The sequence below is a fragment of the Cornus florida genome, unplaced genomic scaffold (genome assembly GCF_030987335.1).
Source record: "Cornus florida cultivar Cherokee Brave unplaced genomic scaffold, ASM3098733v1 CherokeeBrave_3.0.0_Hap2_Chr01, whole genome shotgun sequence".
Classification (NCBI taxonomy): Eukaryota; Viridiplantae; Streptophyta; class Magnoliopsida; order Cornales; family Cornaceae; genus Cornus; species Cornus florida.
This window is the reverse complement of record NW_026775571.1, coordinates 118,013,019-118,034,348: the sequence shown is the minus strand read 5'-3', so window position 1 is coordinate 118,034,348 and position 21,330 is coordinate 118,013,019. Positions and strand designations below refer to the sequence as shown.

The 21,330-nt window shown below is 33.5% G+C and overlaps 2 protein-coding genes across 3 annotated transcripts; both read right to left on the bottom strand.

Moving 5' to 3' along the window:
- Positions 1-200: 200 nt before the first annotated feature.
- LOC132266643 (uncharacterized) lies at positions 201-11,784 on the bottom strand. 2 transcript variants are annotated; one of them, XM_059767584.1, is made up of 6 exons: positions 11,586-11,784; positions 9,597-10,929; positions 6,543-6,812; positions 5,534-5,689; positions 1,986-2,109; positions 201-1,749 (listed from the first exon to the last, which is right to left on the bottom strand). In XM_059767584.1, exons 1-5 carry the CDS (start codon positions 11,591-11,593, stop codon positions 1,990-1,992), a joined length of 1,887 nt encoding a protein of 628 aa, XP_059623567.1. In that variant the 5' UTR covers positions 11,594-11,784; the 3' UTR covers positions 201-1,749; positions 1,986-1,989. The 2 variants fall into 2 exon arrangements, with proteins under 2 accessions (XP_059623567.1, XP_059623559.1); XM_059767576.1 differs by having other exon boundaries at positions 201-2,109.
- A 7,701-nt stretch (positions 11,785-19,485) lies between these two features.
- On the bottom strand, positions 19,486-21,061 carry LOC132266658 (transcription factor MYB41-like). Its single transcript, XM_059767595.1, has 3 exons — positions 20,861-21,061; positions 20,609-20,738; positions 19,486-20,454 (listed from the first exon to the last, which is right to left on the bottom strand). Exons 1-3 carry the CDS (start codon positions 20,994-20,996, stop codon positions 19,722-19,724), a joined length of 999 nt encoding a protein of 332 aa, XP_059623578.1. The 5' UTR covers positions 20,997-21,061; the 3' UTR covers positions 19,486-19,721.
- Between the last annotated feature and the right edge of the window lie 269 nt (positions 21,062-21,330).

Here is a 21,330-nt window from a genome sequence, read left to right as displayed (position 1 = left end):
CCTCCACCACTGCCACCATTTATTTTTTAAAAATTATTAGAAAATGTCATTTTGTTAATTTAATTTATTTGTTACTAAAAGGGATATTTTGGAGAATTCAATTTGAAATTTATTGCATTCTAAATTTTAAATTAGTCCAACTAAACAGTAGAATGGTTATTATCATTCAATTCATACACATTTCATATTTACAACAAAACAATAAAATAAGAATGATCATTTCATTCCCATTCTCATTCCATTTACACTTACATTCCATTTTTATACACCAAATGCAACATTAGAGTGTTTAAATCTCCACATAGGGGATGAACTAGGTAGCCCAATTGGTAAAGACACTCTCCTGTAGTCTAGATTCAACTCATCCCATCCTCCCCTCCTTGCCGAGTTAAAAATAATTGTTATTGATAATAAAAAGAAAAACGGTCAAGATAAAACAAGAAAAACAAAAAAATGAATAATTGTTCTCACATCTTCGATAGATTGCAATTGCGAATAAGTCCACAATTCTTTCTATTGATTATTTGACAAGGGTAGTGTTTTTAGAAGAGAAAAGGTAGCATTAGTAGTAACCAGACCTTTTCGTTTTCCCAAGTTGTGGACAGAAGGATGGTAGTACATGTTTTCAGTACAATAGATCAACTAGTACATATTTTAACCAACTCTTATTTATAATATAGTAAGCAGTCCAGAGAGAAGGAATATCATCAAGTATGGCAAGTGAAATTGCAGTACAAATGAATGTACTAATTCGTTGTACGATCATCTGGTTACATTCATATATATATATATATATATATGAACAGATTGTAAAGCTAATGTGTTTGAGAGAGAGAGAGAGAGATTGTTGATCTAATGCAATAGAGGCAAAGGCAAGGAGTCTGTATATCCAGATTTAAGAAACATCATTGAGTGCAGCGTTGATGAAGTCGTCCTATCCCTACCCCACTCTTTTTTTTTTTCTTTTTTCTTTCATTATTTTGCGGGAAATTGTCGACTTCATCAGCGCTGCACCCAATCATGTTTTTGCTCTTCTGGCAGATTTTTTTTTTTTTTTGGCTAAGGTACTTGTTTCCTTCGCCTCACACATTCTTATTTATACCTATACTAAAATAGCATGAAGCATTATTATATATCTACGTCATTGATCACGTACAACTATATCTTTGCAAAAAATAGGACATTATCTACTCATCAGCTACATCTTTCAGGATATGCAAGAACAAAAACGAGGATATTGGCAGTAAGTTCTGATACTACATTCCAACAATCTTTCTATCATCCGTGACACAAAACCTCAACTGATAGATTCATCAAGTCAAATCCTCCCCTTTTGGTGCTGCAAACTTCAATAACAACTGCTCTACACGGCCTCTCGTACGTGCAACATGGTGGTTCATCTTGTATCCAGAATGGCAACATTTTATGCAGTACCCACCACCCTCTAAAGATGACCAAGGCGCGTGGATGTGGAATTATGGCATAAAAGTCAACTATACAAATCAAAAAATGTGCAACTATTGAATTGCAAGGTCACTTACGCAAACCAAAACACTTTTTTCTCCCCCTCATAAGATGTACACAAACTGAAGACATCAACACGAATTTCAATAACATCTAAATGAATAGGTCTTTTTTGTTAATCTCTTTCGGGAGAAAGAAACTGAAATGTACAGGAACGTCAAAAAGTCGCGTCTTCATTTCTTTCTGTCTCCCCATTTTTAGTGCCTCTGCCTGTGAGTTGGGAGGCTTGAGTAAAAAGTAATTATCAGTGGAACAATAACTTGCCAATAAATACGGGACAAAACTTTCCTTTATAAAAATTTATGAGAAGGCCCACGATAAGAGCCAGCTGAAGAGATAAAAGAACAAACCCGAGATGCTCCAGGTCTTTCTCCGGACAGAGATATGTTTTTTTTTTTTTTTTTTTCCAAAGCGATTTTAAACTGTCAAAATTGGTATGCAGGAACAAAACAGACAAGAACCTTCTTATGGTGCCATGAGCCCTTCAATTGTGTAGGAAAGTGACTTCGCCCAGTCAACTTTGAGTAACAGCGTTTGTAGCGTGTGCATCACATCATAATCAGGATCAAGCTTCCGCTGCCAACCCTAAAAAGTATAGCATGCACAAAGAACATGAATTAGTGAATTTGCATGAACAGTTCACTTTAACAAAAACTTGAAGCATCTTCAACGTCAGCAATACAATCTAAGCATAGGCCAAGGATCCGCTTTGAGTCTTTTCCTGTCTCAACTTTCATTGCACAACATGCATGATACTACTTAGTGACGTGGTATTGTGCATTGTCCGATAAAGACTCGGACTAAAAAAAGATTGAGGAGGATCTAAGTCCCCAAGCATAACATACTTGTCAATATATATTTCATAAAATAACTATAATACAGAATTTGAAGCAACTAAAAAAAAGAATATACTCATAAAATGAATATGGCTCAAATGTGAATGTTGAGATTGATACGTAGCAACACGAGATGAATTAAAATTATGTTGATGATAGTTCGTGAGTAGGATGAGAAAATCGTTCCACGTAAGCCAAGAAGTCTGAGATCAGTATCTAAGTGGAGATCCAAGCAACACAAGGGATTCTCTAGGTATGGAGATTAAGAATAGGAATGCCGACTTTGGTACCATGTGAGCTCGAGCTTATCAGAGAATAGTCGTTAATGTGGTAGTTGTCCGTCTTAAAGGTTGATTAACACCCCTATTTATAGTGTTTACCTCATCGGTCAATGTCTTTTAGTCCTTTAGCTGAGCCCGCTCTTACCCAAAGATTTGATTGTCTCTTCTTCTGACGGATGAGACATTGATGGATGGGTCGCGGCGCTTTGCCCCCCGATCAAAGGATGTAACGACGCTCCCTAATTAATACGGGTCTTATCAAACGTCTGTCGCAATTAATGCGTTTCTTATCCTTCATTGCTCGAGCTTAGGTACCAAGTATTCTTTCCCCCTTGTGTTGGCCTCGGGCTGAGGCGAGCCCTTGGATCTCAGCCACCTATCCACATGTTCTCAGATTCCCGTGCTGAGGATAGGTCCCTTTCGAGGTCTTGCCTTCATAACCTCGCAGGGTCCTATCCCAATTTTATCCCGAGGTCCTCTTTGCCGAGAAGGGAAATGTGTAAACAGGTTAGTCGAGGTCGCTCTTTTAGAGAGCGCCCTCGAACGAGCCGGGGGGGGGGGGGGGGGGGGGGTGGGAGCCCATCCGACTGGAGCGGGGCGCGTCCACAGTAGAGAAAGGGTAGCGAACCCTTCCTCGGCCAGTGAATTCAGTTATCGGATAGGTAACTCGAGAATACCTAATCCATCATAGACACGCCAGGTAAGCACTGGCAGTTGTGCCTATGTTGCAGAGGTGGCGCCACTTAATTAGCTATCGTGGCGCGGTCATCAACAAATTATAATTCAACACATTCATTACCCGGTTGAAGACTTGAACTAGTACCAATGGGAAATAAGATAATAGAAAATCAACCGAATTAGATTAATCGTGTGCAACAAAGAAAAATTAATAATTGTAGTAGTGAAAAGAGTGATGCAATGCACACAAGGTACCAAAGAAAGGAGAACATCAGAAATAACATGGTTGAGATAATAAATAAGATATGATAACATATGATTTGACTAAGGTTATTAGCAATAAAGGATTCTTGTACCTGATGCACCAAATAGCGGTAAAAGACTTCTTTCAATTGATTATACTTATCAACATAAATATGTACAAGTAATTCTAGTATAACATATTAGACATTTTTCCACAATTTTCATTGACATCTTAGATATTTGTAGAACACAACAACCATATTTTATACCAATTTAGTGAATAAAATGGTGCCACTCTAATATCATGTCTTGAACATTTTTGTCAATGAATAATAATTAGCTCTTAGTTTCATCATTTAAGTTTAAATACAGTAAACCTTCAAAAGCACGGATACATCTATAAGAGTGCCATACATGTATCTTGTGCGTGTCAAACACCAATACTTCTCGAGTACTCACTGATAAATGTCCGATACTTCCTAAACGTATCCAGAACTCTAATAATAATTTAAATTCCTAACGTGTATTTGATAATTTTCTCAAACACTCTGACCAAATATCCGAACTTCTTGGATATTTTAAACATATATTTAACAAGTTTTGAACATTAAAATGTAACTTTCCCAAGAACAATGCCACAGTAAAACTATTTAGAAAGTTCAAAATTTCTTCATTTTGAAGTACTTCGATATATCTCATGACTAATTTAGTCCCACATTAATATTTAAACTTACCCATACATACATACATATATATATATAATATATATTACCATATCCTTGCCATATTTGTATCTTATTTTTTAAGAATTTTTCATATAGCTGTATTTGTGTAGCGTTGCATCTGTTCCCATGTCCGTGTCCATGCAATGGGCATTTAAAGATAAAAACAGAAGCATGTAGAACCATGTCCTCGATATCTAGATAATGCAACAAACATTTTAAAGATAAAATATGAACATTTTAAAGATAAAAGATAAAATTGTAAAAACAAAGGTACAATAAGAAAATATTAGGAGTACGTATTATATAAGGATTTTTATCATAATTTTCAAAAAAAAAAAAAAATCGGGGTATAATTTTCAAATTTCATCTTCAATATTATACAATTCTTATTGGAAATTAATAAAACTACCTAGAGGTTAGCTCTAATGGCATCTTCAATACTTTCAAGTGAAAGGTTCAAAGTTCAAGTACTCGTACGAGGCCATTGTGGGTGTGTATATTATCTAAAGAAAAAAATTGAAGTAAAGTTACATATTTGTCATGTATAACAGATATAAAAGGCTATTAAACAGTATTGGTTCAGCTGGGCAGGATGATGAGAGGGAAAGTCTAGAGAGAGACTTAACCTTTGGCTTCTTTTCGCACAAAATGGCTGCTCCCACACTTGAACCTGCATCCTGGCAGTTGTCTCTGATGGCTTTACCATTGCACAAAGCAATAGCCCTTTTTTATATATAGTAATTAAACATTTTATATTTTAGTGACCTAACCTTACTGATGTCCTCGTTTACTACCTCAGTTCCATAATGAGTGATGCCCTTTAGGACTCCAACTTTTTAAAACTAACCCAACAGAAACTAAACATTTACTTCATTAATTTGAAAATATTTCAATATCAAAGGACAATTTGAAAGAAGTTAAAATTTGAAATATCTCAAAAACAATAGTGGAAAATTATTCTGGGACATCCCAAAAAGGAAATCAGGAAACTTATTATGGGATGAATGGAGTAAGATTTTTGTACTGGTGCATCTGTGTGTGTATCATTTCTATGCTAATTAGATCCAAGTAAGATAGCTCATAAAATGAAGAGACTTTCTTCATTTGATGAAGGAAAACAAACAAACCTTATGAAATTTTACATATTTTAATCCTAAAGGAAATTGCCTCTTCTTCCCATTTCCAAAATGAGGGCATCTTGAATAAAGCAGAATGGAAACATTTGCACAAGAAGAAAACAATTTACCTCAAGAACCAAAGTTGTAACCATTACAGTGCAGACATTGCCGTCAATGTTGACTTTATGACGCCTAACTTGCTCAAGTAAATGATGCATGCAATCCGCAGGATGGACCAAGTCACCTTCTGGAGTACCCCAAAAATCAAAGGAATCTTTCACTTCCTGTTAAAACAAGATAATTTAGAGAACAAAAAATGCACATAGATGTGTATCACATGATAAAGTACATGCACAAAGTGAGAAAAGAGACCTCATGCACACCAAGCAATATACCAGCAATATATAAATATAAGCTGGTCTAAATTACTACTACATATACTTCCAAACAACCTGAATACACATACACAAAAAACCTCAAATAAATTGTGAAATTCATTCATAATAAGTTTTAAAATAAATTAAACAAGCAAGTAATAAATCTTTCTTATAAATAAATTTTAAAATCTCAAACTAATACTATAAGATGCATTTTTATTATTGTAAAGTAGAAATTCTTCCATCTTATGCTACAGAATACAAAGCATCAACAATTGAGATTATTCAAGAAAGGCAATTGTATTCACAAGCGTTCCACATAAGAGAATAACTCTTTGCCACATCTAGCACTGATGATAGTAAATGCAGCACAGCACATATTCTCAGCTCGAACAACTTTCAAGTTCAAAACTTTAGAATCTTAGTCCAGTTAATAAATAATTACAAGATAGACATCACCACAATAGGATGCTTTTTCAGTGGTAGAGAAGTAATATTGCAGGAAAGATGATACATATCAAAAATAAATAAATAAATAAATAAAAATATTGCAGGAAAGATGAAGATGCCACTATGTCAAAGGATAAATATACATTAATTACTATATTTTGTGGAAGTACTACGGTTCAAAACAATGGATCCTTCTGTTGGTAACCACAACTAAAACATAAATTCATAGCGATCCTACCAAAAGAATTAACGTAAAATAGCGACATCCAAATTAATGACTCCAAAAATAATTGTGTGCCTACTATACTACCTTGATGAAAGCCTCTGGATTAGGGCAGTTCTGTTGCTTCGATAATCTAAGCGCACACTCTGCTGCAGTGCGACCATCCCGACGGGCAACAGACTTGAAAAACTCTAATAAATTTACTCGATCACTCTTAGAAAGTTCAGCCGTCATGCCTACATCAAGGAAAATGACATGAGGCTTTGATTTAAAAAGCCGTTTCCGAGAAGACTTGCTCTTAGCTACCCGGACAAGGATATTTCCAGGGTGCATGTCAGCATGAATAAAATTGTCCACCTGAAAGAAGAGGAGTCAGGTCTCAGAAGCCAGAACTATTTCTCTTTCGTTTTACAAAAATTAAGAGCAATCAAACTTCTCACAATTAGTTATTAATAAAAAGAACTCCCTAAAAACACAGTGGCAAAGAAAAAAATTCATATAGTGCACTATGATACTAAATGAGTACCAATACCAATGATGTTGCATGGTGACGATTACAAAGAAGTTAAGATTAGAATATAGAACCCAATAACATTCGGAAAACATATTTAGAGAGACCATATCACATCTCAAGTCAGATAGATGAACCAAACACAGTTCCCATCTTTTCTTTAAATTCGTTTTAGTAGAAAAAGGAAGGTACTGTGGCATGACTTAAGACCTGAGTTTATTAATTGTAAAAGGATCTGACTAGGAAGTTTTCTAGTAATTCTGTAATACTATTATGGCATTGAGAACAGGTGAAGTACCAATGCCATTTTCTCCTCCAATGAGAATGGAACCACAATTATCACAATTTTGTAAGTCATCTTTTTAGAAAAATGACCATAGGAAACAAATAAGGTTTGAGAATTTAGCACTAATAACTGGTTTCCACAAAAAGAAATGATGAGCAATTTAGCACTAACGAAAAATCATGCACAATGAATTGAGGCATGCACATCCAAAGTAGTTCATGTTCATAGTAATTTTTTTCCCAATATGATCATGCTAGCAATACTGAAATACCAAAAATAATGAGAACTCAATACGTGCACAAATTTTTTATGTGAATATCTAAAGAATATTAGACAACCAGCACTATTATTTTTGTCTTGAAAATGTCCAGGGTGAAGAATCATAACATAATCAATACAACTGTCTGTTGGTTGATGTAATTTTGGTGATGATACCAATGGTGTCCAAGGTTTCAGACTAATCAGATAAAGACATATCGGGTGATACTTAACATTTTGAAGATTTGGTTATATATTTTTAAAATATCTACATGATGATGAAGTTGCATTCATGAATCTTATCCCTTTTGGGTACATAATAAAAAAAACATGGATTTATAGTTAGCAAAGCCATCTATATTTTATTTGCACAAGCCTACCCAGCAATAAAGGAATCCAAGTCGACGCATGACAATTTTCTGGATCTTTTTTAAAGTCAAAGTCAGTAGTTGGCTCCTCGTTGAGTTTATTCATATTTTAACTGCACAAAATTTGTTTTAGATCATCCAATGGTCAAACGTTAATATGGTTTTAGGCATTTAGTTGGGAAAATGCGGTGGAAATCACATTATGATGAAGGAGAATATTTAATGCCCAACAATAGTTTTAAATGGTTTTATATTCAGATTTGGTAATCATGCTTTATACAAAATTCACAATGAACTTCTCTATGGAGCTTATTTGGAAATGGACAAATATAACCGGACCAATATGCAATTGGAATTAAAATCCGAGTACTCAAAATGTCGACCGAAGACACCACAAGTTCACAACAGATTCAACACATGACACAATTGGAACCAAAAGAGGTAGGCATTTCCGTCTGTAACCTAAAACACCCCAAACAAAGGTTTAAATGCACATCAGACATCCAACACTCATCCTATCCCTGCCTTGCACCAAAAAACTTACAAAAAATTTATCTAGATTGAATATAAGTTTGACTAATCAAACTTAGAAAACCAACCCTTGTAAGTTAGATATTATACCTGCACAATACTATTATGAGTGTGCGTGTGTGTGTGTGTGTATTCGTATATTAGAAGGTATTTATATATTAAAAGGTCTTTATAGAACAAAAATGATCTCTTGCACACAGGTGAGAAAGAAACTTTCTCCACACCAAACATAGTGGCCGTTGGATTTGATCTAAGTTCAAAAAAGGTAGTTACCAAAAAAAACATAGCAATCATTTCTAAGTATCCAACAGTCACTATACTTTGTGTGATTAAATTTCTTGCTCACCAGTGTGCAAGAGATCATTTCTGCTTTATATTATAGTATATATATATATATATATATATTAGAAGGTTTTATATATATATATATATATATATATATATATACATGCTCAATGAAACCTCCATACAATCCTTTAAGCCAATCGTATGGGAAATTCATTTGGTATTGCTAGGATTAAAATTTCTTTATTTTTTTTTTCATCGGGTTAAAATTATGTTCAGGGATTCAAGGCTTTTTTCCTGTGTGTGTGTGTGTGTGTGTGTGTGTGTGTGTATTCAGTTTCTAGGTTAAGATAATAAAAATCCCAGTTCAGTTTACTTTCCCATTTCAAGCCACACTCACCTAATCCAGAATGTGTTTAAATCAATTTACGGCTTTGATCAACAGCTGAAAAATACTATCTTCTGCAGAAAGATTACACGAATTTATTAAATTTCATGACTTCACATAATGATAAGCAAACTAAAATTAGAATTCAAACGGAGACCCTTATCAGCAATGTTATACACCATAAAGTCAAGAAGGACTATACCTGGTCAGACATCTAAGTTGGCATACCCACTCTCACAAAATATAACATGTATTTCATTCTCATTCCAAAGAATAAATAAGGTGTGATCACTAAAGGCCCCTAGCTATTTCATGAGGCAAATTAGGAGCATAACACCTATCATCTTATAATAATAATAACCAAGTTCCTCTGACAATGCAACCATATCAATTCTATACAATTATCACACATCAATAGAAACTAGGAATAGCAGCAAATGAACAATGCAACCAAAAAATATCAGATGCAAAAATTACTGCAAGCGTAAATAAAGTCAAAAATTAAATATGTTACCAGAAGCATCTTCAAAAGTGCATGTGTTCCAATGTGGGCAAGCGCACTTTTAACTCTATCATGTCCTTCAAGCTCATCAACGTAGTGTGAGACACTTTCCCCTTGCTCAAAAGTTTCCACCAAAACAGCAGGATGCACAAGTGGATATACAGGCTTAGGAAAAGAAACATCCTTCCATCTGCGAAAATTGTAAATAAAGCGGCTCAAATGGGCAGCTTCCCTTGCAAGGTCAACCTGAGACATCATAAAAACCGCAAACTGTTGTACGCTTTCATCCAACCTCAACCACTTCAGGGTAGGAATGACCATTGAAATCTTTGCTGCTATATTAATTATTTCAAAATCTCTTCTGATTGATTCACCAACACCAGGATGCCTAACCTTTACCGCAACTACAATGGGCTTGATCTGTCGACCACGATATCTAGACCTTAGAGAAGCTCGATGCACTTGAGCAATACTTCCAGATGCTACGGGTGCCTCTTCAAAATCATCAAAAATTTCAGAAAGCTTACGACCAAAAGCTTTTTCAATAGTCTTCTTTGTATAAGCGAAGCTATGTTCAGGTGCTTTGGTGTGGAGCTTTGACAGCTCGGAGCATAAATCCCTAGGGAAGAGGTCTGGCCGTGTGGCTGCCCATTGGCCCCATTTTATGAATGCTGGGCCTGCTCTTTCCAGCGTCTTATGAACTACCCGAAGCCACGTTTTCCTAAACTCAGGTCCAAGAGAATCCGCAAATGGGGCCATTACTATGCTGGGTGAGAACAAGATTGCTAAATAAAGAGCTCTTAGCAACAGGACAACACCTTCAAATACTGAGAGGAGTAATGCAGTCAAAAAAGCATGCCCATCTTCTGCACGCATGTACAAAGTATTCCTTGGCTGGAAGAGATCTGTATTTGCTGATGCTTGTGCCCATGCTACATTCCCACATGTTAAAGCAAACAAACCAGGAACAACCACATAAGATCTGGCCAAGGCCAAGCTGACTGCTTGAGCGATTTTACTTATGTGGGGATGACTTCTACCATTGTGAGAAGATATCTGTGTGAGCCTCTTCCAAGCAATTTGGGCATGATATGCTGCTGTTTTACTCGCCGGGATGAATGAAAACTTTCTTGGAAAACTATTATTGTGGAAACCATCCTTAATTTTGTGTGCCATGAATGAACCATTTCCCCCGCTAGGAAACAACCGCGAGTATAATCTATATTGGGGGGAATATGACCCAGCCGCAACGGCCAACCCATACTTGCTTCCTTCTGAATAGATGCTCCTCTGCCTTGCTTGAATAAAATGTGCAGCTCTCCTAATATTTCCAATTGTCAGAAATCTGCATTCCCGGCAATAAGAGTCAATTACCACCATAAGTTCTATTGTGAGATTGACACGATGGCTTAACTTTTATTTGAAAAGAGTCAGCTAGAAGATACATCAATTATTTCATTTAAGAAGTTCAAGTGTGTCATGCTATGAAAACCAACTGTCTAGTCAGAATTAAACTTGCTACTTATGTTCAAAATCAAAATGACCACGCTCTGGGAAATCCCAAAAGTTCAGATTTGATGGGCATCGTCATAACCAGGTATCTGCATAATGCATAATTGAATTTGAGCTTAAGCTCCGTTGTTCCAAATGTGAAGCCTAAATTTTCCCTTGGATTCAATATGGGAATTTCCAGATCATTTTTGAACATTATAAAATTGACCCACAGTAGATTTAGGTCTGAAGATAATTAATAAACGTTCAATAGAACACAGTTCTTCAAAAGAAAATAAATAGTAGATATAAAAGCATGAAAACCTAAATACTCATTCAAATTCAAAATATGCAAAAATTCGACAATCCCAATCCATCAAAAGTACCAAAAACAGTTTCAAGCAAAACCTAATAACCCAACGCAAGAACTACGGAAATACCTCAGAGAATCGCGGAAAGCAAAAACACAGAAACCCTAAAAGTATGAGAATTGGCAAGAAAGTTACGGACCTTGACATGGCGATGCTTGGTCTTCACGCGTAGTGGTTAATAGTATTTGTAGTATTTGAATCAGATGTTGTAGTGATATTGTTGTTTTCAGCATTTTCTATCGGATGTGGACAACAATTGCTCATCTCCAACTCATCTCATCTGAGAATCAAAATTTGCAATCAACGTCGACTCGTCGGTCGGTGACCCTTGTGTGGCGGTCTCAGGCAAGCGCGTTTTCTTTAAAGGGCTTTGGCGGCGGAGAGAGAGAGAGAGAGAGAGAAAAGAGAGGAGTACGAAGGTGCGACGACAGTGGTTGGAGGTGGATCCGGGAAGTCGAAATGGGTTCGATCACTGAACCGGTGGTGCGGTTCTTCTTTCTTGCTGCTTATGCCAATTCCTAACTTTAGGGCTATTAATGAATGAAAATATCTTGTTAATGAAGAAATGAAAATAAGATTTTGATTTTTTTTTTTAAAAAAAAAAAAAAATTAGAAAAGAATTAGCAAAAAGTCAAAGACATTTTTCTTTACAATTAATTTTGTCAACATTTATTTTTGTACAAGCATTTATTTTATTTATGCTAATGAAATATACATCGGCCTACGTATATAAGTTTTAATCAATTAATTTTCTTGAATAATTCAAACTGCACTATTTTTTAATATAAGTTTTAAAAAAAAAAATTGAGTTCGTTCGTTTGACAAGTCCAACCGAAACAATCAGTTTAGTAATTAGACTCACAGACAAACTGGTAAGCTTAAACATTTATTTGACTTGGAGAATCAAATGATATTAATTTTTAGGGTTTTAAACATTCTATCATACCTACATTTTAAATTTTATGCACATTCAAATTCCTAATCTTCCATCCATCGTCAGGAGATTCAATGATTCATACATCAAACTTGTCCAATGTGGTTGATGATCAAGTTTATTTTATCTATAAAATTTTGTTAGTAGGCTCCTTAAAAAATTTTAAATAAAATTACCAACTGTTAGTAAAGAGTATGAATTAGTGCTAGTTTTGTTCAACTTTCTGAGAATAATTTTTTTACTTTTTAAGAACTGAAAACCAATTGTATTAAAATCTATTTCATTGCCAGTTTTTTAAAACAATTTTCAGAAAACTCAAATAAAAAAAATAATACATGCGTTTATCATTTTCTAAAAATTGTTTCTCCGTTTTTTTGAGTAATAAACCACCCAAGCCTTTACTTTCCAAGTTTTTAGACATTTGGTATTAAATATATAAATGTTTCATATTTTTTTATTTTCTAAAATCTAAAACTTGAATCAAACAAGACCTTAAACCTTAATATATTTCGTGATAAACTATTTCTTGTTCGACTTCATTTCCAATTTAAAAGGTAATAAACTATTTCTTGTTCGACTTCATTTCCAATTTAGGATGAAAATTTGAAATTTTTATCCTAATCTAACCTCTCTTTTTTTCTTGACTAAAGGACTTCTACCTCAATGGTATAACCTCTTCTCCTCGAATAGAAAAGTTGAGAGTTCAAGTTCAACTAAGACATGCATATTAATAGAGAGTTTGTGCTTGTTTTTTAGTTTAGTCAGCTTGAATCCCGTTCACTTTAAAAAAAAAGACTATTTTCTCTTATATCATGGGAGAATTTCAAAATAATTATTTTGACTTAATTTCCATTTAGAAGGATAAATGAAATTGTTATTTTTTATAAGTAGAGTTGCCAATATCTGATAATAAAAAAAAAACAGAAAAAAGAAAAAAAGAAAAAAAAAAGGACGTCATTATATTAATTTTAATTGACTTAATGTATATCTAAAATTTAGGGCCCTGTTTGGGAGAGTTTCATGAAGCCTCAAAAAGTCCTTTCAACTTTAAAAAGTTCATTTGCAAAAATTTGTGACATTTGGTTACACATATGTAATGGACTTTCTCAAGAAGCCAATGGTCAGAAAGCCCACTTCATAGAAGTAAGAAAATGTTATATTTGAAACCTCCTTTTAAGAAGCTAATTTTTTAAAAGATAAATTTGCTATTTTACTAATTTGCCAATGTATTTTCATAGATTGACAAAATTGTCTTAAATTCTATGTCGCCAGGCGGAGCCATTGTGCCTAGGGGGCACATGCCCCTATCTTGGGCCCGCCCTATGTATATATATATGGTTTTTAATTTTTTTTTTTTTTTTTTTTACATATATATATATATATATATATATATATATATATATATATAAATTTGTATATTATGATCCCCTAAAATTATTAATTTCTAAATTTTTTTTTAACTTTTTCTATTTTTTTCTCTTTTACTCTTTAAATTTCTTTAATTGCCTTTTTAAAAAGGTTAAATTCCCCTTATTTAATCATGCTCTAATTTGTTTCCTCAAAAATTCATTTTTCATTCCCCTTTTTTTAAAAAAAAAAAAAATTCCCACTATGCCCCCCTAAAATCAAATCCTAACTCCGCCTCTGACCGCCGTCACCTTTTCAACACCAATACTGCCACCGTAACCTTTTCAACACCACCGCCGCCACTACCACATTCCACCACCGTCGCCGCCGACCACCGTGACCTTCACTGCCATTGCTGCCGCCGCCACTACCACCACCATTGACATCGTCATATTCCACCACCACCAATATCGCTATTGCCTTCCACCACTATTGTCTTCGCACTTTTTATTAGAGACTTGCAATAATTGTTAATCATAAAGGATATTATTGTTAAGAAAAAAATAATCTAAAAGTTAAAAGTAAATTTAAGAAAGGTGCTTGTCAAATGTCTTTTTCATATAAATTTCTTTCAACAAAATTCCTTTTACGAAGATAGTCTGATATGAAAAAACTCTACCTAGGAGGGCCTTAGTCTTCATATGAAAGTAATTACCAAAAGAAAGATAATAATTATAATCAACGGCACCGTGCCAAGATCAAGGGCCATGTGGCTTATTATCTCTTTTTTCTTTCAAAATAAAAGGCTAAAATTTGAATTTCTTTTCAATTGACAAAGTGAGTATATGAGTGATGAATTTATTTATTACCATTGATAAGAAAAACGAATTTTTTGAAAAGGGTTCGTGTTTCAAGATAAATATGAAAGAATAAATTTCTTGCATCTTTTGTATAGGTCGGTGAGCCTTACCCACCATAGAGTTGAAAGACTCTCCAATACACTGCCATGTTTTGAGTAATATCTCCTTCTTAAGTTGAAATTTTTTATTTTATTTATTTATTTATTTTTTTCCGAGAATACGTCGTAAGAGAGAAGTATATCTGATTAAATTAGGTTAATAAAAAACGAAACAATATTTAAATTTTTTACCGAGAGAGAGATCATCACTTCCTTTCAAAATTAATCGAAAACGAAATAATATATTTAAAGCTCTCACCAATATGGCAAATATAGTAGTGTCATGGGCCCTCACAGGCTGAAATCTGTACAGGGACTTGGTTGTAGCGACGGACTATCACTATGGACCCGATAAGCTACCAAAGCCCACGAGGATTCCTAAGTAGGCCTGCCAATAGATTGGACGTGCTTTAAGTTTAAGGCCAGATTCAGTCCTCTGTCTCCAACTGGGCTGGTAATAAGGAGGGAACCATAAATCTCAACCCATGTTTATTTCTCTATTTCCAGTACTTTGTTTTGCTTAATAGCTATGTACTTTGGGATGATGATCCTTTGTACGTTCTTGGGTATGTTCCTAACGTAGCTCACACATTAAAGATAATTTTAGAGAAAAAGAAAAATTTAAATTAATACGAGTATAATTAATGAAGAAAGATATGATAACAGTTTGTGATTGTTGTTGTATATATGATCTTAACGGGGAAAAAACCATTTCGCCCTAATTTAAAACTGGGAGAGAATACAGCATTGGAATGAGTTTTAATTTTAATATTTTTGTTGTCTTACCTTTTGTAAAGAAATTTATGATAAATTCGATCTACAATAACTGACATATTTTTTTTCTTTCAATAATTGGGATGTGTCCCGATTAATTCACGAGATTCGTGTAAGAGACCCTCACACGAATTGAATAAAACTCAGACTATATACGCGATCATGACCCATAAGGAATTGGGCGGGCCGAGGGTGTATCTTGACTCTTAATACCCTCACAATGAAAGCTCCTTATTTTCTTTGATAAATAGAAAAGTTGGAAGTTTCAAGATAAATGAGAAACTTTGAAAGTGGTATAAGTATCAAAATTCTCCCCCGGTATTGTAGAATTTCCAAAATTTTCTTCTGATATGAAGAAATTAATGACATTGGTAGAGGCAAGTGACAGAAACTTGACTAATCTCAAGCGGCATGAATTGATGAATATACCAAAGCTTGTAGGACACTACTAATAAATGTACCTATTAATTTTTATTTAAGGAAGTGGGATTCCATCTTTTTTGTATTTGGTAAAGACGGCCAATCAAAAGTAGTACGTTACTTAATTTATTTTGACATTTCAGCTCCAATATCACTACATTTGATATTTCAATCGCGAACACATATATATACGAAGATAAATTAGATAATATATATTATTTCCTACATTATGTCTGAATTAGATATGCTAGCTCTTCTTGAAATAGGATTCAACTCTGATAAGTTTAATTTCTAAATATAGAATGCTTTCTTCCTCAAGAAACTATATGTACGTATATAACTTTCACACATTATCGTTCATTGCTATGTATAAATATGCTCATTATCGGTCGCACACACCTCATTCAGGAAACTCATTATCTGAATGTTATCTAAAATCAAACCTCAAGACACTTATCAATAGAGTTAAATATATATATATATATATATATGTATTAATTATCGGTTGAACGTATATGCCAAATTCAATGGTTGTCATTGTCCCATGGTATCGACAATGACAACCATTGAATTTACAGATGTCGCTTGAAAAACAGCAGCAAAAAGAGACCAATTATTAAAGACCAGTTATTTTCACATGAAAATTAAGACTTCTTCTTCTGTCCAAAGAACATGAAAAACAACATTTCAAAATCTTCATGAGTTTGCATTTCCTATTACCATATCTTTTTGTACACGACTCTCGATCTTTTCTGTCATACATCTACAATTGCTAAGAGTTAAAGTAAGAAAGAAACAAATACAACTTTACGGCAATAAAGAAAGTTGAGAAGAATAAAAAAACTCAGGCATGCAAAGACATAAACCCACTTTTGGGTTTAATCAGTTTACATATTCAACACTTTGAAGAGTTTCTTCTTTGGTCGGTGGATATGTGAAAGAGATGGGCGAGGGCATACTTGAGGGCTTTTATCCATGGTCGGCTCAGAGTCGAACACTACCATACCTTTTGATGCTTTTTACATGATATCAAAATTATTTGATTATTTACATCGACCTTAATTCGAATGGTACGAGTGGAATATGATTAATTAAAACTTAATTATTATTATTTTAAAGTATATTTATCGACATCATAATACATACATCATTTAAATTAAGAGTACAATTCAAAAACAATATGTCAAAATTTTTTATTTGTCATGTAATAATTTTATATCCGTTAGTATGATGTGGTGTAACTGTACATGACAACATATGAATGATATTGAGATACACAACATGTGGTGGTTCCTATTGCGGGGTTGACTATATCTTTTTAGCCCCGGAAGGTGTAGGTGTTGACAATATGGTGTAAACATTTCCTGCAACTTACATTTTGATGGACTATATTGAGTATACTTCGGATTCAGCTGTTTAAGAACCATGCACTATATTTTCAATTATTGGGACACTTTTTCTCATAGCCAGTGGCTAAGCCAATCGAGTCTTAATTTAATAACGCAATTACTATCCGAATTTGATTCGTTAACAATTTTGATATGAATTTATACGGATCCGATCCAATAATAATTTAATCCGATTATATATATATATATATATATATATATATAATACTCCTATTAGATTTATATTAAATATAACCAAAAAAAAAAAAAAATTATAATGTTATACGTACAATAGTTTGGTATACTCACCCACATATTAATAAATCTCCTAATATATGTATTAATAATGTCATAATATTTATTCATTAACAAAGACTAAATGATTTATTTTATTTTTCCTTCTATATTTTATTTATTTTTTGTTTTCTATCATTTTTTTCTAATCATTGTTTTTATTCTCTTTTGACATTATTTTTATTTTTTTTATTAAAAAAATTACAAAATAGAATCGAATTGAGTAAAATGTTTATCAGATTCGAATCGGATCAGGTTCGATCCAATCCAAATTCATAATAAATCTCCTAATATATGTATTAATAATGTCATAATATTTATTCATTAATAAAGAGTAAATGATTTATTTTATTTTTCTTTCTATATTTTATTTATTTTTTGTTTTCTATCATTTTTTTCTAATCATTGTTTTTATTCTCTTTTGACATTATCTTGATTTTTTTTATTAAAAAAAATTACAAAATAGGATCGCATTGAGTAAAATGTTTATCGAATTCGGATCGGATCAGATCTGATCCAATACAAATCCAACTCGTTGGCAGATCTAGTAACAAGGATTAGTTCGTTGGCAGATCTAGTAACAAGGATTAGTTTTCACCTCAAACTATTGTCTAATTGATTAAAAAACACTAGATTAATTGGCTTATAAAAACAATATTCCTTTCTCATTATTTTAGTTAAATTAAGCCATCATATTGGACAATATTGACTATTAATATTGAAAATTTCACAAATTAGTTTTTAGGAAGAGAGAAAGTGAGTAAAATAAAATAAAATTACAGTTTACTTTAATTATAGCGAATAATTGACATATATCATCAAATTTGAACGTAGGAGTGAACTAGTTTAAAATACAAGACTTTATTAACACTAAAACTTAAAATGAAATAATCGGCAAAAGTACATTATTAGATAAGAATATTTCATTACCGGATAATCCGGTATGAGGGACCGACTTGTAGCATAATTGGATCCACGTGTCCATGCTGCTGACGTAAGCCATTAGGGGCTAGGTTTGACTCTGCAACATCAATTTAGGAGATGAAAAAAAAGGATAAAAAGCACAAGAGCCAATTTTGAATAAACTTTATAAAGCACTGAGAAATTGACACGTACTCTTTTTAGTCAAACTCTGCGTAGCCAATGGCCATACAGTCAAATGCATAACACCACACAAATACCGTGCAAAATAAAATATGTAGTACGGAGTAGTATATTACAGTACTTTTTCAGTACGTGGAAGGTCGGTTAACTTACACGTGGCCGGACACAGGTCGGATAGTGCCTCACTGTTGGGGTCTATGAAACCACTTGTAGACGTGGGGGTAAATTTTTATTTTTATTTTTATGTTTTTTGTTTTTTAGAGTATGTGTATCTGAATAATAACACATGTATAATTTAAGTTAAAAGTATTATTTAAAAACGAGATATCAAGTACTTACTTTCTAAATCCTATCAATACTGCTATATCTTAAAAACACATACAAGAATTTACTTGATTGGTTATTGCCCATCCATATGTATGTTTTATTTCCCATTATATACTTATATTTTAGCTAACTCTACTTGCAATTATTTGTGATGCATGTCACTATGGCAATAACATGTGGATTAATTAATTTCTTATGTCATTGATTTTTTATATGTTTTATTTATTAATTATCTTTTGATTGCATTGCATGTCGGATATAGATGGAAGTGTTTTTTTATCTTGCCCATTCATGTTTGTCTATTATTCATGCATATTATTAGTTTCTTCCTCAATGATTTTTTATTATATTTGCTTGATAGGCATGAAGGATATATGATTTGATTACTTATGTTTTTACATTTGATTATTCATGAGAAGAAAATTGCAGAACAACATATTAATAATTAATGGAGACTTCACATGATAAGGGAAATTAATAATTAATTAAACCAAGGAAAAGATGATCATTAATTCTCTTTTTGATACATTGAGCTTAATAAATTGGAACAAGTCTAGCTAGCTTGAGAATTTTACGAGAAACAATAAACGAGAATAAAGCCAAGACAATTAACAAAACTCTCTGACATGCAGTATGATTTACATGAACTGATTAACATGCAATATCCAAAATTTATGGGATCGATTAAAAAAGTTGAACATGTTGCTGCAATAGCTTTCTCTCTCATCTTCAGTACTCCTGCTGCTGCTGTTGTTGATATACGTGGAGTTGGAACACACTCAATGGTGTTGGGCTTGATGAAGGTGTTGACAAAGCGGATTCAAAGCTGAAATTGTTGCTGTTGACATTGGAAAGGAAAGTTGAGTTGTCAGGAGGAGGAAGGACGTCCATGATTCTTTGATCCGACCCGTAATAGCTATAGTTTGGTATAAATTCATCATGTTCAGCTAAATTAATAGAAGGCAATAACATCTCATAGTTTTGCCACTCATTTACTGCTTGACAACTTTGGGGATTGAGGTTTGTAATAGTAGATGAAAGTTGCTCCAAATTGGGTTCCATGAGTAGTTGGGTTTCATTAGAAAATGGTACATAAGATGGGCTTAATTTGGTACAAGATGCAGGAATGTCTTGAATTGGTGGTGTCTGATGAAATTGAACCAATTGGTTTTGGAGTACTTGGGCATTGCCATATTGATTTTCTTGATCACTTTGTAGAAGAAAGTTGTGATTTTCGTGTTCAGACAATAGAAGAGATATATTATTGTCCAGCCTTAGCAATTCTGGATTAACTTGGCGGGGTTGGACACCCAACAAATTGATGTGAGATGAGCTTAGAAGAGGAATGTGAGTGACCGGATCGATTCCAGTTCGGAGAAGCATTTTTCTAATGTGGGTGTTCCAGTAGTTCTTGATTTCATTGTCGGTCCTTCCGGGCAAACGAGACGCAATGGCAGACCACCTGTACCAAAACAAAAAGAAATCATTAATACAAAATTTAACTTTTGAGCAAAATTAATATTAATCTAATGTTCATATATATATATATATATATATACAGGAGTCCAAATGAAGAAACAAAAAGCTAGTTCAAAAAGAAGCAAGGAAAAACATACTTGTTCCCTAATATACTGTGCAGTTGAATTATGGTTTCCTCTTCTTCAAAAGAGAATCTACCTCTTTTGATATCAGGTCTTAGATAGTTGGTCCATCGAAGACGACAACTCTTTCCACATCTTTGTAGACCTGTATATATAATCATGCAAACAAGATAAATATATACCCATCTAATTAATTAATTAACACCAACAAAGTAATTAAGAACACACACATATATATAATTATATATATATATATAAAGTAGGTACCAGCATTCTTTGGGATAGTCCTCCAGTTTGCCTGGCCAAATTTGCGAATATAAGCAATGAGCTTCTGATCCTCTTCTGGGGTCCAAGGTCCCTTCTTCAGTCCGTTTTTGTCACAACAAGCTGGTGTTCTTCCCATGGTGATCGAGACCACCTTTGATTTCCAAGAATATGTAAGTATTGAATTTTGAGAGAGAGAGAGAGAGAGAGAGAGAGAGAGAGATCAGAAGGAAGTATGCAACAGATCGAGGAAGATGTAGTTCCGTAAGGAAAGTATTGTGTATAAATAGTGTTATATAGTATATGAGAAGATCGAGTAAGACGACAAACACAGCAATTCAAGTCTATGATATGTGAAAGTATTGTGTATAAATAGTGTTATATACAGTATATGAGAAGATCGAGTAAGACGACAAACACAGCAATTCAAGTCTACGATGCATATTCGGTGCCGTCCTCAGTTTACCACTACA

Coding starts and splice junctions, on each gene's coding strand:
- LOC132266643 (XM_059767576.1), bottom strand. Junction 5,690..6,542: donor ATCCAGAGGCTTTCATCAAG/GTAGTATAGTAG, acceptor TTGTTTTAACAG/GAAGTGAAAGATTCCTTTGA. Junction 2,110..5,533: donor TTACAACTTTGGTTCTTGAG/GTAAATTGTTTT, acceptor TATACTTTTTAG/GGTTGGCAGCGGAAGCTTGA.
- LOC132266658 (XM_059767595.1), bottom strand. CDS start 20,996: ATGGGAAGAACACCAGCTTGTTGTGACAAAAACGGACTGAAGAAGGGA. Junction 20,739..20,860: donor GACTATCCCAAAGAATGCTG/GTACCTACTTTA, acceptor TTATATATACAG/GTCTACAAAGATGTGGAAAG. Junction 20,455..20,608: donor CACAGTATATTAGGGAACAA/GTATGTTTTTCC, acceptor GTTTTGGTACAG/GTGGTCTGCCATTGCGTCTC.